The 15,611-nt window shown below is 37.7% G+C and overlaps 1 protein-coding gene across 1 annotated transcript in view; it reads left to right on the forward strand.

Moving 5' to 3' along the window:
• The window catches only part of pths (probable ATP-dependent RNA helicase DDX47), a 17,152-nt gene extending 1,804 nt beyond the window's left edge, over window positions 1–15,348 (forward strand). The window contains exons 3-10 of the mRNA XM_071657207.1: window positions 924–1,088; window positions 1,758–1,924; window positions 2,181–2,300; window positions 2,999–3,115; window positions 4,955–5,178; window positions 6,636–6,768; window positions 8,563–8,691; window positions 13,295–15,348. Coding sequence (XP_071513308.1) covers window positions 924–1,088; window positions 1,758–1,924; window positions 2,181–2,300; window positions 2,999–3,115; window positions 4,955–5,178; window positions 6,636–6,768; window positions 8,563–8,691; window positions 13,295–13,426 — 1,187 coding nt within the window. The 3' untranslated portion in view covers window positions 13,427–15,348. The remainder of the gene's footprint in view (window positions 1–923; window positions 1,089–1,757; window positions 1,925–2,180; window positions 2,301–2,998; window positions 3,116–4,954; window positions 5,179–6,635; window positions 6,769–8,562; window positions 8,692–13,294) is intronic.
• Window positions 15,349–15,611: the final 263 nt, after the last annotated feature.

Raw genomic sequence — 15,611 nt, forward strand, 5'->3', positions numbered from 1 at the left:
ATTTAAGGGAATATCTGTCAGCTATTTATCCCTGGGGATAGGGGAGAAAGGATACTTCTTGCATATTCCCTGCGTGTCAAAGAAGGCGATTAAAAGGGGTGGGAATGGGGGATTGGAAATCCTCCCATCCAGTTTGTGCCTTTACAAAAGATAGAATAGAGTAGGGGCAAAGTGAGGATTTTCCCTTCTAAGGCTCAGTCCTCTGTTCTCGAAGCTGCCTCGCTAGTGCTGGAAATGGCGAATGTATATAGAAAAGATCTGGTAACTACATTTTTTTTTCAAAATACATAGATTATGTTAAACAAGAAAGACATAAATGGCTGGCTCAAGGTTAAGATTTACCTTTAAATGGGATCAAGGCATGGGAGGTAAGTAGGAAGATATATAGGTAAAGAGTTGATGATATGGATAATTTGAATGTACAATGGAATGATAGGATTGCTCAGAGTTTTCCTTTTTTTGTGTGTTTATGGATTATCTCATCTGAGAGATGACTTATTTTTAGTGATATATCTCATTTCTTGCATTGTAAACAGAAGGTAGCTGGTTCACACATGAGATAACCAACCCATACATGCTGAATTCTATAACCTATGTTTACATACTCTTTTGAGTTCATGGCACTAGCATATGTAAATATATACTTTGGTCATTGTGCTAGTATCATTGTAGGAAATGGATAGGGGATGATAGATAAAACTTACTTTGAGTGAACTTTTGTACAGTAATTGTAACTGGTAAAATCAAATTCTTGAAAACTTTTGAGTAAGTGGAAGTTTTTATTGGTTGCTGAGAAGTTTGGGAAAGATTCTGCCTGATATCAATATGGGAAATACCATATTTTAGATTGGGAGCAGGGAAGATGAAGCCATGATAAGAGTATTATATGATGAAAAATTACATAACATGATTTTTAAACACAGACAGAGATGTCATAGGCCTGGCAGAAACTGGATCTGGAAAAACTGGGGCTTTCGGACTTCCATTACTACAAGCCCTAATATCTCGACCCCAGAGACTGTTTGGTCTTGTTCTTACACCAACAAGAGAATTAGCTTTCCAGATTAAGGAGCAGTTTGAGGCTTTAGGTGAGTTATTAAAACCTTGGTAGATTATTAGGAGCTCAGCAATTATATGTCCATTATTTCAGACTTACAGACTTTGTACTCTCCGTTTATTCTATTCCTTTCCAAAATGCACTGAGGAGTTGTTAACAGAAGAGCAAGGCATGTATGCAAGGAGTTAAGGAGGAGGATGAGTTGTTTTGCATTAAGCATGTAAGATGTTACCATGGCTGTGCAATCATTATGGGGACAGGATAGTGAGAGAAAGAAATGTAAGGGCCTTTGAGTAAGGGGCAGGTCTGTGATATGGGTGGAATGAGCATGTTAGGTGAATCATTTGCTTCTGTGTAACCTTTGGAGATATTAATTTCAAAATAGAAGGACTTACTTTAATCCTCAGGACACTTTTTTCTGTTTTGAGAGGATGCTTTTTCCAAAGGATCTTTGCTCTGCCTTTTCTTTCATTAGATGGACACAGAAATATGAATAGTTTACTGAGCAAATGTGAGATTGGTTGCCGTGGAATGTATTGTACTGGTTTTGGGAGGGCAGAGAATTTGTGATTTTTTTTCTAAAAAGTTTGCTGGAAGTGTGATGCATGGGCGTGGACATTCAACAGCTTTAGGGTAGACATTGTTCTCCAAACAGAATTGGCATCTTGAATTACAGAACATCTTTTCATTATATGAACAGGCAAGGCAGTGGGTGTAGCATGTGTAGTTATTGTAGGAGGGATGGATATAACCCAGCAAGCATTGGAGCTGGGAAAGCGGCCTCATATAATCGTGGCCACACCTGGACGACTTGTAGATCACCTTGAGAAAACTAAGGGGTTCAATCTCAAAGCACTTAAGTACCTGGTAAGTTGGGATATTTTGCCATTGTCTTAGAGTCTATCTTCTATGTAGAAAAAAAAAAAACATGTTCCCCTTCTATCTTAAAAGTTTGTCAAGCTGCACATCATGGTATCAGTTGTGTATTCATGTCTCTGATATACTTTGATGAATATTGAATATGAATTACCATTATACTGGTAACCATTTGGACTGCTGTGTCACAGAACAAGGTAATTACTTATTCTGCTTTCTTGCCAACAAAATTCCTTTGCTTGTACAGGTAATGGATGAGGCAGATCGAATCTTGAACATGGATTTTGAGGAGGAGGTTGACAAGATATTGAAAGTATTACCGCGGGATAGACGAACAATGCTTTTCTCTGCTACTATGACCAGTAAGGTGAATAACTGATGTTACATAGTTTTGATAATGTTTCATAATTCATGGGAAGATTCCATGTATATTATTGTTTGTGTTATGAGAGATCACCAGCTGTTGGTTTCATAGGGAAGTTTTGCCAGAGGAGTAGAAGAATCTGGGAAGGATAGATAACTGGAGACCTAATGGTTCATGATGAAGTTAAATGCTGGTGGAGAGAAATAATGTTTTGTGTTTCTAATCTTTTATATAATAGATAAAAGATAGTAAGGCAGAAGGCACTTCCCCACCCATCACTCCCTTAAGCATAAAAGGTGGCAGGAAAGTAGCCAGAGTACACTGATACAGATAAGTTATAAGAAAGTGTGAATAAGAATGATAACCAAATGTTGCTGTTTAGTGTCAGGACGTATAAAGTTGCCAAGGTAAACCATGTATTAATCTTCAGGCCTTGGCTGTGGTTTTAGTGCATTTTACATGGCATAGAAAATAGTTGTGTTTAAATAAGGGCATTGTTTGTTCTCAACACTACCTTATTAAGGTGATAGAAGCAATATGGTGATCTTTTTTTTTTTTTAGCACATGTATACCAGCTTTAGCCAGCCTGGGACAAGTCAGTTAATTGACATATATCCTGTAGGAAAATGATTTGAATTAATTTGTATTCATGAATGAATAATTTTCTTTCATTGTTGCTTAACCAAAATCTTCTTCATCAGGTGAACAAACTGCAGCGAGCACATTTGAAAGATCCTGTTAAAGTAGAGGTGTCATCCAAGTACCAGACAGTGAGCAAGTTACAGCAATACATGCTCTTCATTCCATGCAAGCATAAAGTAAGTTGTGGACGATCAAAAGTAATTGTATGAAGAAGTACTGTGCAGTAGATTGGAACTTTTGCTTGATCTTGCTTTTTTTTGCAGTTTCCCAAAACATAGCAGTAGAATTTGAGTTGAATACTCTTCTCCATAATCAAATAGGTTTGTATGTTTGCTGTTGTGAAATGAATAAGTCAAATTGTTTATTTGCTTCAGATATGGAGAATTTATTAGAATCCATGAAATCCATATTTTCAAGTCTTTTACTAATTTGTAGATAGTGTATCATAGCATGAACAAAATGAAGAGATAATAGTTCTAAACTTTTCGTAAACTTTATGATGTAAGAATGTTTTGAGATTTTGAAAAATGGATTTCAGTTTTGCTTTTTTAAATAAATTCACGTTATTTTCAGAATTGTAGTGCTTAAATTTAAGATTGGCACTTAATGATTTCTTAAGATATTGCAGGTTATGCTGTAGTTAGCTGGTTTATTGGAGGCATCATACTAAATCAAGACATCTTGTTTCGTTATGAATTACTTGAAAGATTATGTCCATGCTTTGAAATGGAGGCCTTCATAAGTTTTCAAGAAGTTTACAGATTTTCTGGCAACATTATTCTTAGAAGCTGGGTTCATGCATGGATGTTGAAGCATTTCATGATAAAATACTCTTAACAACTTCATCGGGATGTGATAGTGATGATGAGTGGGATTCTAAGAGAGTATAGCATAAAATTGCATTGCATTGTATGATATTATGTTAACATGTTTTTTGGTCTCATGTTTCAAGTTATCCAAGAATATTTTACTTGAATTACCTTCCAGTAAAAGGTACTATTCACTATGATAAAAATGATGGTCTTATGTGCTCATACCAAGAACTTTAGGATACTAGGAGATTAATAGGTCCATGAATTAATGTCACTCACACTGTTTGTTACTTTTCATTTTTGCCCCATAATGAAGTAATATAGTATTTTTATTGGAATATGTATACTTGTCTGACAAGTTGTCACCTGAACAGAGGAGCACATGGTAGTGGATCATTTGTATATTATTTTCAGGCCATTTGCCTCCCAAACAGTTTCTACTGAACCAATACTGCATTCAGTTTTAGTCCAGTTGTGCACATCTTTTTCCCTGTTCCAGAATTGTATATGGCAGTGTAGCTGTGCATTCTTGTCTAACTGATTGGAATATGAAGATCTGTTAAAGAAAATAAGTTTTGCAGATAATATTGTAATTAGTTGGTTTATTAGGGTTTTTGAGGTGATTCCCAAAAGGAATGGGTCTCAGAGATACAGGTAGATAGGTAGACTGATACCATGTATATTTTGCTTTACTTTTGATATTGGGAAACTTAGGATGTTGGACATATTTTTTATTAGATTTTTCAGTGATCTTGGTTTGAATAGTTACCATTGACCCACATGAAGAAGGTTGAAGGGATGTATGATTATTTAGCACATCAGTGACCTCTTTTACTCTCATTAACTGGTTTGCCAAGTCATTACATACATATGACTAATTCCTTATCCTGAAAAACAGAAAATCAGTTTTTGAATTGCAAGACCTCGAGAAACCATGAGATATACAAATTGTCCTCCCATGTTTCCCACAAAATTTGAAATTTTGGAACAGACATTAATATGGCAAATCTGAGGAAAAAGCCAAGTAGATTTGCCATTGCAGATAGGCTTAAAAGGCTTATATCTGCTCTTCTTTTATATAAGTACAGAAGCAAGTCTTTGATAAAACATTTTTTTCTAGCTCATGAGCCATCAGTGTACTTATGATTGCTTTAGTTTTACTATTACTCACCTGCAGAGTATTAATGGGTGATAAATTTGCAGCACATCTACCTGGCCTACATCTTGAATGAGATTGGAAACAAGTCAGTCATAATCTTCTGCGCTACAAAGCTGTCAACTCTTAAAACTGCGCTGATGTTGCGAAACCTTGGATTTACAGCAATCCCTCTCTATGGTAAAATGTCTCAGAACAAACGCTTGGGAGCATTACATAAGTTCAAAGCTAAAGAAAGGTCTATTCTTCTAGCAACAGATGTAGCATCTAGGTAAGAATATTTGGGTACATATATTTTCTTTTGGAAAACCATGGTACATCTAGAAGGATCTTTTATGATGAAGAAAAAGGCAGCAAACACTTTCCTGTTCCTTTTACCTTTAGTTTCACTACCATTCTTCAACATCTGTCACATTACCCCATCTCTCCCCCCAGTTTTTCTGTTATTAGGTACTTTCCTGCTTCTCTCAGTTCTTATTTAGTGACCTATGTCTTCTTTGTATTCTTTCATATATTGTAAAGCACTTTTCATGTTTTTAGAATTAAGCCTCTTTCATTGGCAGTTTCTCAGACTTTTTTTTTATTCAGTACAATCTAACTTTTACCTCCTTTTTACTCCAGTTTATTTTATAATAGTTTGTTTGTCTCCCATAGATTTTTATTCATATTTTTGAAGGACCCTCATCTACTTTCCATTTGTTCATTTTCATTCCTTTTTAAACATATGCACTCAAGGCCTTTTATCCAATATTTTCTTTCAGTTCATCACTATATTCTGAAGATTCAGCTTTACCTCCAAATTATCTTCTCTAAAGTTCTTTTTCTTTTCTTTTAAACTATTCGCCATTTCCCGCGCTAGCGAGGTAGCATCAAGAACAGAGGACTGGGCCTCTGAGGGAACACCCTCACCCGGCCCAATTCTCCGCTCCTTCCTTTGGGGGAAAAAAAAAAAAAAAAAAACCCGAGAGGGGAGGATTTCCAGCCCCCCGCTCCCTCCCCTTTTAGTCGCCTTCTACGACACGCAGGGAATACGTGGGAAGTATTCTTAATCCCCTATCCCCAGTTATCTTCCTTATACCTATTGTCATTCAGCCATGTTATTCTTCCCCTTCTGCCTTTTCTTGCAGTGTCACACACTTGTATAGTGGCCTTTGCTACTGCTCTTTTTAAATGCCTCTTCTACACATCATTATTTTGTAAAGTTTTATCACTCCCAGATTTCCTTTAACAGTCATGGATATTAAGTTTTATAGTTTCATTATTTTATCATACCTCTTGTTGTTTTCACATTTCTAGTCTTATGCCACCTAAATTAAGAGGCTAACCTACTTTATTTTCATATAATCTAATCAGCCATCACTTATCCCCTTCCTAGATTTCACATCATACAGTATGATTTTTATCTTATTATTGTGTGCCTTCTCTGTAAATATGGACATTTGTATGATGAAAGTATTTATTTGTGTTACCTGTGATGTACATTTACAGTAACCTTTTAACACTAGTCATTTTCACTCACCCAAGCATTCATGTAACCCATGTTTACTGTTCTGAGCAAATATCTATATGCGGTCTACCCCATACAGATGGGAAAGGAGTTAGGGTTGATACTCATACTCATTAATCATTCTTAAATAACCCTTGTTGAGTCCCCAGTCCTGAGTGATATGTTCTGAGAATGCTGGTAATATTAGAATGAATCAGTCTAATTTGGCTTCTTTTCCACAGAGGTCTTGACATTCCTTGTGTGGACTTCGTGATTAACTTTGATGTTCCAATGCACAGCAAAGATTACATTCATCGGGTTGGTAGAACTGCTCGTGCTGGGAAATCTGGTAATGCAATTACCTTTGTTTCCCAGGTATGTATTTAAATAGTATATAATATGTAACAGAAAATTATTTTGATTAGGTAGATTAGGATATTTTCTAGGTAGTAGGTTAATTGAGTTAGTAGTAGTTTGTAGGCAGCCACTGACCAGAGTTATATTACTGGCACTACCCACCTTGGTATCGGGAGTGTTGGTGATGATTGCATAGTAAGCCAACATGTTAGTGGTTGTCAAGTTGCACTCCTCTGACCCATGTAGCTGTCATCTCTTTCTGCCTCACCTACACTGGGACTGCTGGCATTTTATCCAAAAATACAATATCTCCTTGTTTCACATGACGCTTTACTCACACAACTTAGTCTATGTTTTTCTAAATTTTCCTGCAGAGACTTATGCACTATTCCTGCCTTTTAGCAGAATGTTTGGAGCATTAGATAGAATCCATAGTTAGTAACAGTAGACAGGAGCAGTAGGTATAAACAGAAGACAGGAGTAAGTGTTAGGAATATTAGGCTTAAGTAGTAGGTTGGAACATTGGGCAGGAGCGTTAGGTAGACATGTTACATAGAAGTAGTTGGTAGGAACATTAATTAAGAGCCTCAAAACATTGCACCTGAAGTGGCCTATTAAGGGTGAGGCACAAAAGTCCAAGAAGTGGTACTGGAGTTCCCCAGTAAATGGGACTCTTGCTGTGGGCTCTCCTTTGAGGGAGTTCCTGGAGGTAACAGCCATCGGAGTTATAGATAGAATAATAGACCAATTGGTTTTGGTTGCTCACAGAAGAAAATTATCCATAGATAATATTATTCTTAGGCTCAACTCATGCTCTAGTATATTGATGGATGGTCTGCTTTGTAGTCTGAAATTTGAACAAACTCAGTCAGTGCTGTTATTCTGGTTCTTTGCCTTTATTTCCTCCCGCTACTTCTTTCTTATGAAATACAAGGGAGGGTTTCCAGCCCCTTTTAGTCACCTGCCACAGTATGGAGGGAATACATAGGAAGTATTGTCTCTCCTCAATCTCCAGGTAGTAGGGGTTCAGGTTTTGGTGCATGGCAGCTCGAGAGTGGATGTGTGTGAATGAAGCGATTTCTTCTGCTCCTAGCAGAACCTTGATAATGTGGAAAATGGTGAACATTTTTGAAAATTATCTTTCTACACTTCCACACATTTGTTGTTGCCCTTATATATATATATATTTGTTGAGGTGTCCTGTCTTTTCACATATTTTGCTTTCGTGGTGCATGCTGTTGTGGGTGTGTCTTACTTATATGGTAGTTAGAGCAGGAAATGTAAGTTTTCAGTAAATGTATTCAGCATTGCTCTTCGCTCTTTGACTCTGTAAGCCATTGATATAACATTGAATTCTTTGGGGACTAGTACATGTGGCAACAGGAAGAGATGTGTGTGAATCAGATAGACTAGGTTTGTACGTGATGTATACAAGGAAATGCATTGCATGCCATTATGAATTAAGTTCTTCAGTATATTTTTTTTGGGTATGATATGATTAAATGGAATGGAATAATATTGGTATGCAGTGAATAAGAAAATGCTGTTGATTTTTGTTAAGTACTCATATGGAGGACCCAGATGTTGCAATGAATTTCTCTGCTAGAATAATTAAACACTTGCATTGCTGATAAAGCATATGATAACAATACTCATTTTGTTGGAATGCACATAGCACCTTTTGTTATTTAATTTAGTTGGTTAGGTAAGATTTTTGTATTACTTTATTGATTATATGCAGGAGCTAGTGAATTAGATATTTCAATGGATTGATTGTCATGAATCCTTTGTAATCAAAGAATTTTTTCTCAGTATGAAGTGGAAGTTTATCAGAGAATCGAACAGCTTTTGAACACCAAGCTAGATGTTTATCCTACAGTAAAGGAGGAAGCTATGATACTTGAGGAGAGAATAGTAGAAGCAGAGAGATGTGCCAAATTGGTAAGTAAATTTGAAATTGCTACGTCATCCTTTGGTCACTGTGATGCATAGGGAGATTGGATGATTAGCTTATATAAGACCAAAAGTTAAATAAAAAGTGGAGACCTGACAACGTGTGTTTTGAAATTTAGCAAAAACGGGTATTTATATGATGTTCCTTTCTACTACAGATGCTCCTTGCCTTACACTGGGGTTACATTCTAATAAACCCACCGTAAGTTGAAAATACATTTGATACTGTGCATCTTACCTCCTGAACATTATAGCCTAACCTACCTTAAGTGTTTTCAGAACACTTACATTAGCTTACAGTTGGGCAAAATCATCGACATACAGCTTATTTTATAATAAATTGTTGAATATCTCACCATGGTAAAGTTGGAAAATTGTAAGTCGAACCATCATAAGTCCGAGCTCATCTGTACATTCTATATGAGCCATAGCTATATCCACCACCATAGTGTAGCGGTTAGCATTCTTGACCATGGTGTATTCACAGTCTGCCCAAGTTCAAATTGTTGTTGTGGCAGTTGGTCCACAGTCAACCCAGCTGTTCATCCACCCTCAGGGAAATGGCAAATATGTATGAAAAATATATTTATTTATTATATTTGATCGCTGTTTCCCACATCAGCAAGGTAGCGCCAGGAAACAGACGAAAAATGGTCCATCCACTCATATACACATATATATATGTTAACGCCCATACATGCACATATTTTTCTTTTTTCTTTCTTTCAAACTATTAGCCATTTCCCGCATTAGCGAAGTAGCATTAAGAACAGAGGACTGGGCCTTGAGGGAATACCCTCACCTGGCCCAATTCTCTGTTCCTTCTTTTGGAAAATTAAAAAAAAAAAAAAAAAAGACGAGAGAGGAGGATTTCCAGCCCCCCGCTCCCTCCCCTTTTAGTCGCCTTCTACGACACGCAGGGAATACGTGGGAAGTATTCTTTCTCCCCTATCCCCAGGGATAACATGCACATATACGTACATATACATATCAACATAGACATATACATTTACATATGCATACATATTATTTATTTTTATTTATTTTGCTTTGTCGCTGTCTCCCGCGTTTGCGAGGTAGCGCAAGGAAACAGACGAAAGAAATGGCCCAACCCACCCCCATACACAGTGTATACACACACACACGTCCACACACGCAAATATACATACCTATACATCTCAATGTACACATATATATACATACACAGACACATACATATATACCCATGCACACAATTCACACTGTCTGCCCCCATTCACAGACATATACATATATATGTATACACATGTACATCTTCATACTTGCTTGCCTTCATCCATTTCTGGTGCTACCCTGCCCCACAGGAAACAGCGTTGCTACCCCCTGCTTCAGCGAGGTAGCGCCAGGAAAACAGACAAAGAAGGCCACATTCGTTCACACTCAGTCTCTTGCTGTCATGTGTAATGCACCAAAGCCACAGCTCCCTATCCACAGCTAGGCCCCACAGACCTTTCCATAGTTTACCCCAGATGTTTCACATGCCCTCGTTCAGTCCATTGACAGCACGTCAACCCTGGTATACCACATCGTTCCAATTCACTATTCCTTGCATTACTCTCACCCTCCTGTGTGTTCAGGCCCCAGTCGTGCTAAATCTTTTTCACTCCATCCTTCCACCTCCAATTTGGTCTCCCACTTCTTGTTCCCTCCACCTCTGACACATATATCCTCTTTGTAAATCTTTCCTCACTCATTCATTCCATATGTCCAAACCATTTCAACACACCTTCTTCTGCTTTCTCAACCACACTCTCTTTATTTCCACACATCTCTCTTACCCTTTCATTATTTATTCGATCAAACCACCGCACACAACATATTGTCCTCAAACATTTCATTTCCAACACATCCACCATCCTCTGTACAACCCTATCTATAGCCCATGCCTTACAACCATATAACATTGTTGGAACTACTATTCTTTCAAACATACCCATTTTTGCTCTCCAAGATAATGTTCTCTCCTTCCAAACATTCCTCACTGGTCCCAGAACCTTTGCCCCGTCCTCCTCCGTGTGACTCACTTCCATGGTTACATTCACTGCACTGCTAAGTCCACTCTCAGATATCTAAAACACCTCACTTTCTCCAATTTTTCTCCATTCAAACTTTCTTTTTCTTTCATACTATTTGCCATCTCCCGCATTAGTGAGATAGCGTTAAGAACTTACATCCCAATTAACCTGTCCCTCAACCTTGCACTTATTCTTATTTACTCTCAACTTTCTCCTGTCACACACTTTTCCAAACTCAGTCACCAACTTCTGCGGTTTTTCACATGAATCAGCCAGTAGAGCTGTATCATCAACGAACATCATCTGACTCACTTCCCAGCCCCTTTCATCCCCAACAGGCTGCATACATGACCCTCTCTCCAAAACTCTTGCATTTACCTCTCTAACCACCCTATCCATGGGGACATCACACACCCCAGCTGCAGACCCACATTCACTGAGAACCAGTCACTCTCCCCTCTTGCTACTCATACACATACATCCTTGGTGAAAACTTTTGAATGCTACTAGCAACTTACTTCCTACACCATATATACTCTTAAGCCCTTCCACAAAGCTTCCCTATCAACCTTATCATATACCTTCTCCAGATCCATGCTACATTCAATCCATCTGCTTTTCTAAGTGTTTCTCGCACACATTCTTCAAAGCAAACACCTGATCCACATCCTCTACCACTTCTGAAGCCACACTGCTCTTCCCCAGGAAGGTTGACAAAGAGAAGAGGATATTTATGTTGGAGGTAGAGGGAACAAGGAAAAGCAGGAGACCACATAGGAGGCGGAAGGATGGAGTGAAAAAGATTTTGAGTGATCATGGCCTAAACATGCAGGAGGGCAAGAGGCGTGCAAGGAATAGAGTAAATTTATAAGGATGTGAAATGTCTGGGGATAAACCGTGGAAATGTGTGGGGCCTGGATGTGGTTAGGGAGCTGTGGTTTCGGTGCATTACACATGACACCTAGAGACTGAGTGTGAATCAATGTGGCCTTTTTTGTCTGTTTTCCTCTGTGTTTCCTCGATGACACGGGTGGTGATGCTGTTTCCTGTGGGGTTGGGTGGTGCCAGGAATGGACGAAGCCATACAAGTATTGATATGTACATGGGTATATATGTATATGTTCCCATGAGTCCACTGGGAAAATGAAACACAAAAATTTCCCAAGTGCACTTTCGTGTAATAATCACATCATCAGGGGAGACACAAGAGAGAAATATAAGTCAGTTGATATACATCGAAGAGACGAAGCTAGGACACCATGTTTACCCAATTACAGTTTCAGATCACTTTGCCTTATAGGAATTAGACTAGAATAGTCATATTCAGCACTGTTGCCTCTTCAGGAGAAGGGCAGTCTAATACAAGCTTTGAAAGTATAAGAATCCTTCCTGATTCAAGTTTGTGTAGAACTTAGCCTAAAAATGGATGTAAGTGTACTCTGTATGTTTGCTGCAGTGAGCTGACATGATTTAAATATTGATAAGTCTACAGAGACTGGTATCCAATCTTCTGGTGAATCAGCTGGCTCCTGTGAAGCAGCAACTTTAAAGTCATACGTCTAATGAAGTGGATTTCTCTCTAGGTTAGGATTTTAACCAGGATGTAAGCCAAACATTAACTGAGTTGAGTGTGGAGGTAGGTGTGTCATCATCCTCCCAGTCTTCAGTGCACTCGTTTTAGCAGCAGAAATAAAGAAATTACAGAAAGAACATTATAGCTGAAGTTTATCAGCTCAATGGTTGCATTTAAGAATTCAGCTATACAGTCTCTTTTTGTATACATGTGAATTTAGAGCTTTTTAAGATGATGCGTAGAGTTCATTGCATTATATTTTTGCTGGTGTTCAGGATATAATCAGGCTCAGGAAATATTTTTCTATTGGAAACTTTTATCTCAGCCAAGGTAAGAGTGAGATGAGAGTACACACTGCTTTTCCACCCATCTTATTCATTTAGTTGCTTTTGGGGAAAAAGGTGTACTTTTGCCTCCGTATAGGTTGAAGAACCACAAGGAAAGGTTTTGGCATCAAATGTTGGATTCAGGTCAGAGGGGAAATCTTTTGTTGTGTCTGTGAATGGCTTATCATTGACTTTAGGGCTTCACTTTAATCAGCAACAGGGAAATCATGAACATCTTTGGAGTGAGATATTCTCCAAAGTGACTGTGCTACTTGTCATCCATTGATGATGATATGTTCTTTCTGAAGGTGACTTACGGTCACGATGCAACTACATGCAGTCAGGGTTCAGTGGTACCACTACCAGTGATTATCATTGTGGATAGATTTAAGGTCTTTGATGTTGATTTATTGTGTATTGTTTTTGCCTAAAAGGATTTCAGGATGAGATGCAGCATTACTAGTATAACCTATCAAGGCTCAGGAAAGTTTTCGATTGAAATTTACACTTCTACCATGACAATATGGATTCATAGACAGTAATTATTTATTGGTAATATTTTTGATATAATTTGGTATTAAGGAAGATTGAGCATTTGTAATACATCAGCTACAAAAATACATTTTGAATTTCTACAGGAGATGGCACGGATAGAAGAGAAGACTGGAAAAAGGGGCAAGAAAAGGGATCATTTTGAGGATGATACTGAAGAGAGTTTGGGTGTCAGAAATCGCATAAATAAGGATAAGAAGAAAAGATTTAGAAAATGATGTATATAAGTGTAAAGACTAGAATTGCATAGGCATTAATTATGTTGACAGCTAAAGAGAGATAACAGACATATTTCCAATGATTCATTATTATGTGCATTTCATATATATATGATTACATATGTGGTCCTTTACAAAATGAACTGTTTATCTTTAGGTGTTAGTTTATTTCTCATTTCTTTTTAAACAGCACTGGTTGTATTGTTACTTTCAGGATGCCACTTTTCCATCTTGAACAACAGTTAATGTACACACACCAAAACCAGAAATCTGGAAGTAGTAGATGTAGTATTGAAAGGAATTCTGTTATTACATTGTAGAGGAGGTTAAGGATGCCTTCAAGAGGGAAAATGAAAGAGCATTAGATGTAAGTCCTTTTGGAGAAACTATATTATGGGTTACTTTTGAATGGTTGGGTTTGGGACAGTGGAGGAGTTAGTCATAGGTGGGTGTGGATTCCCAATTGTGATTGAAAATGCAGTGTGTGCATCAGCAAGGAAGATTGTTGCAAATACATACTCTAAACAAACTTATTCATAGATACACATTGCACAGACCCTGGGTAGGAAAGGATATGAGTTGTGTTAGTAAGAATAAATGAAAAAAAGCAGGTTGCATGGTGTGCAGTGAAGGAGATGGTTGAAGGGGTTTGTCAGGTTATATGGTACTAATAAGTTTGTACTTTGCTGCATATGTTATAGAACTAGATACAGGAACAAGAACATAAGAAGGATAAAAGTGGCAATGAAAGGGTGAGGCAATTTTTCCTGGGTGATTTAGAAGAAAAGCTGAGAGAATCCAAAAGTGTTCTGGAAGAGAGGTGATGTGGATAGTTTAAGACTGCTTTACATGAGGGTGGCAGAGAAGTTTCCAGCACATCATGTATTGAGTGTGGTATGAAATGATCAGCATGGAATGAAGATTTTAGAAAGTTAGTGAAGGAAAAAGAGGTTTGGAGAAAGCTAGATATATTTATCTATTTTGTCTCTGATGCCTTTTCCCTTCAAGAACTCTCTTAGAGAGGTGGCCACAGCTAAAGTCTCCATAATTGGTGAACTCCAGTGCCACTTCTTATCCTTCATTGCCTTTTATGCCATCACTTTTCTTCAACCATCCCTTTCCATCTGTTATGATGTTGATCTCCTCTCCCTTTGCTTCACATATTGATTTGGTCTCCTTGCATGTTTCCCAGCTCATTTGACCTATAACTGAGTCTGTTAGGCATCTAGATGCTACGTCCCATGGAAAGACCAGGCACACAATTATTAAAAGCTGTTGCCCATTTCTTTCCTTGTACAGTGAAGCTGAGGAATTCTCCTCTTGTCTTACATCTTTCCCTGTTTTTTTAACTGTACCAGATCCAAAAGTTAGGTCAGCAGACATCTGATATGCTCAAATTTACTCTTCCTGCATGCTTTTTATTTCACACCTATTATTTTACCTTTCATCCATGATGGCCAGGATTTGGGCATGCTTTTCAGTGTGCCATGTTGGTGAATTGAAAAGGAAAGACAATCATTTGGGTTATGAAAACAAACACTATTCGGACATATGGTTAAATTGAATATCATTGGAATGTGAGAAGCCTGAGTGAGGAAATTTTGACCTTTAATTTTTCTTAGTTTATTATATCATGTAGCCACTAGAATTGTTAGATATGTACATTATGACTGTGCTTGATCAGACTGAATATGTAATAGATGTGTGATTTAAGTGTCACTAGTTATGCCAGCTCACAAGTAGATACATGTCTATGGCGGTTTTAGGTTGATTTCCTCATACCATAAGCAGTTCTTTTATCTGTCATCAGGTAGATCTGGATAGCATGAAAAACACTGTTCTCCCAAAGTTAAGACATACAATCAGAATTTCAAAAGATGTACTGGACACTGACAACAGAAATTAAATCTTTTTTTCCTTGATGTCATGGTTTCATTATCACAGATATACAGATGCAAGCATCAATGAATTGATTTTCACAGTCCATAGATGTAACCACATTTATTTATTTGTTTATTATACTTTGTCGCTGTCTCCCACGTTAGTGAGGCAGTGCAAGGAAACAGACGAAAGAATGACCCGACCCACCCACATACACATGTATATACATAAACGCTCACACATGCAATATACCTACCTATACATTTCAATGTATACATACATATACATACTCAGACATACACAT

This window comes from Panulirus ornatus, chromosome 64 (assembly GCF_036320965.1).
Source record: "Panulirus ornatus isolate Po-2019 chromosome 64, ASM3632096v1, whole genome shotgun sequence".
Taxonomy (NCBI): Eukaryota; Metazoa; Arthropoda; class Malacostraca; order Decapoda; family Palinuridae; genus Panulirus; species Panulirus ornatus.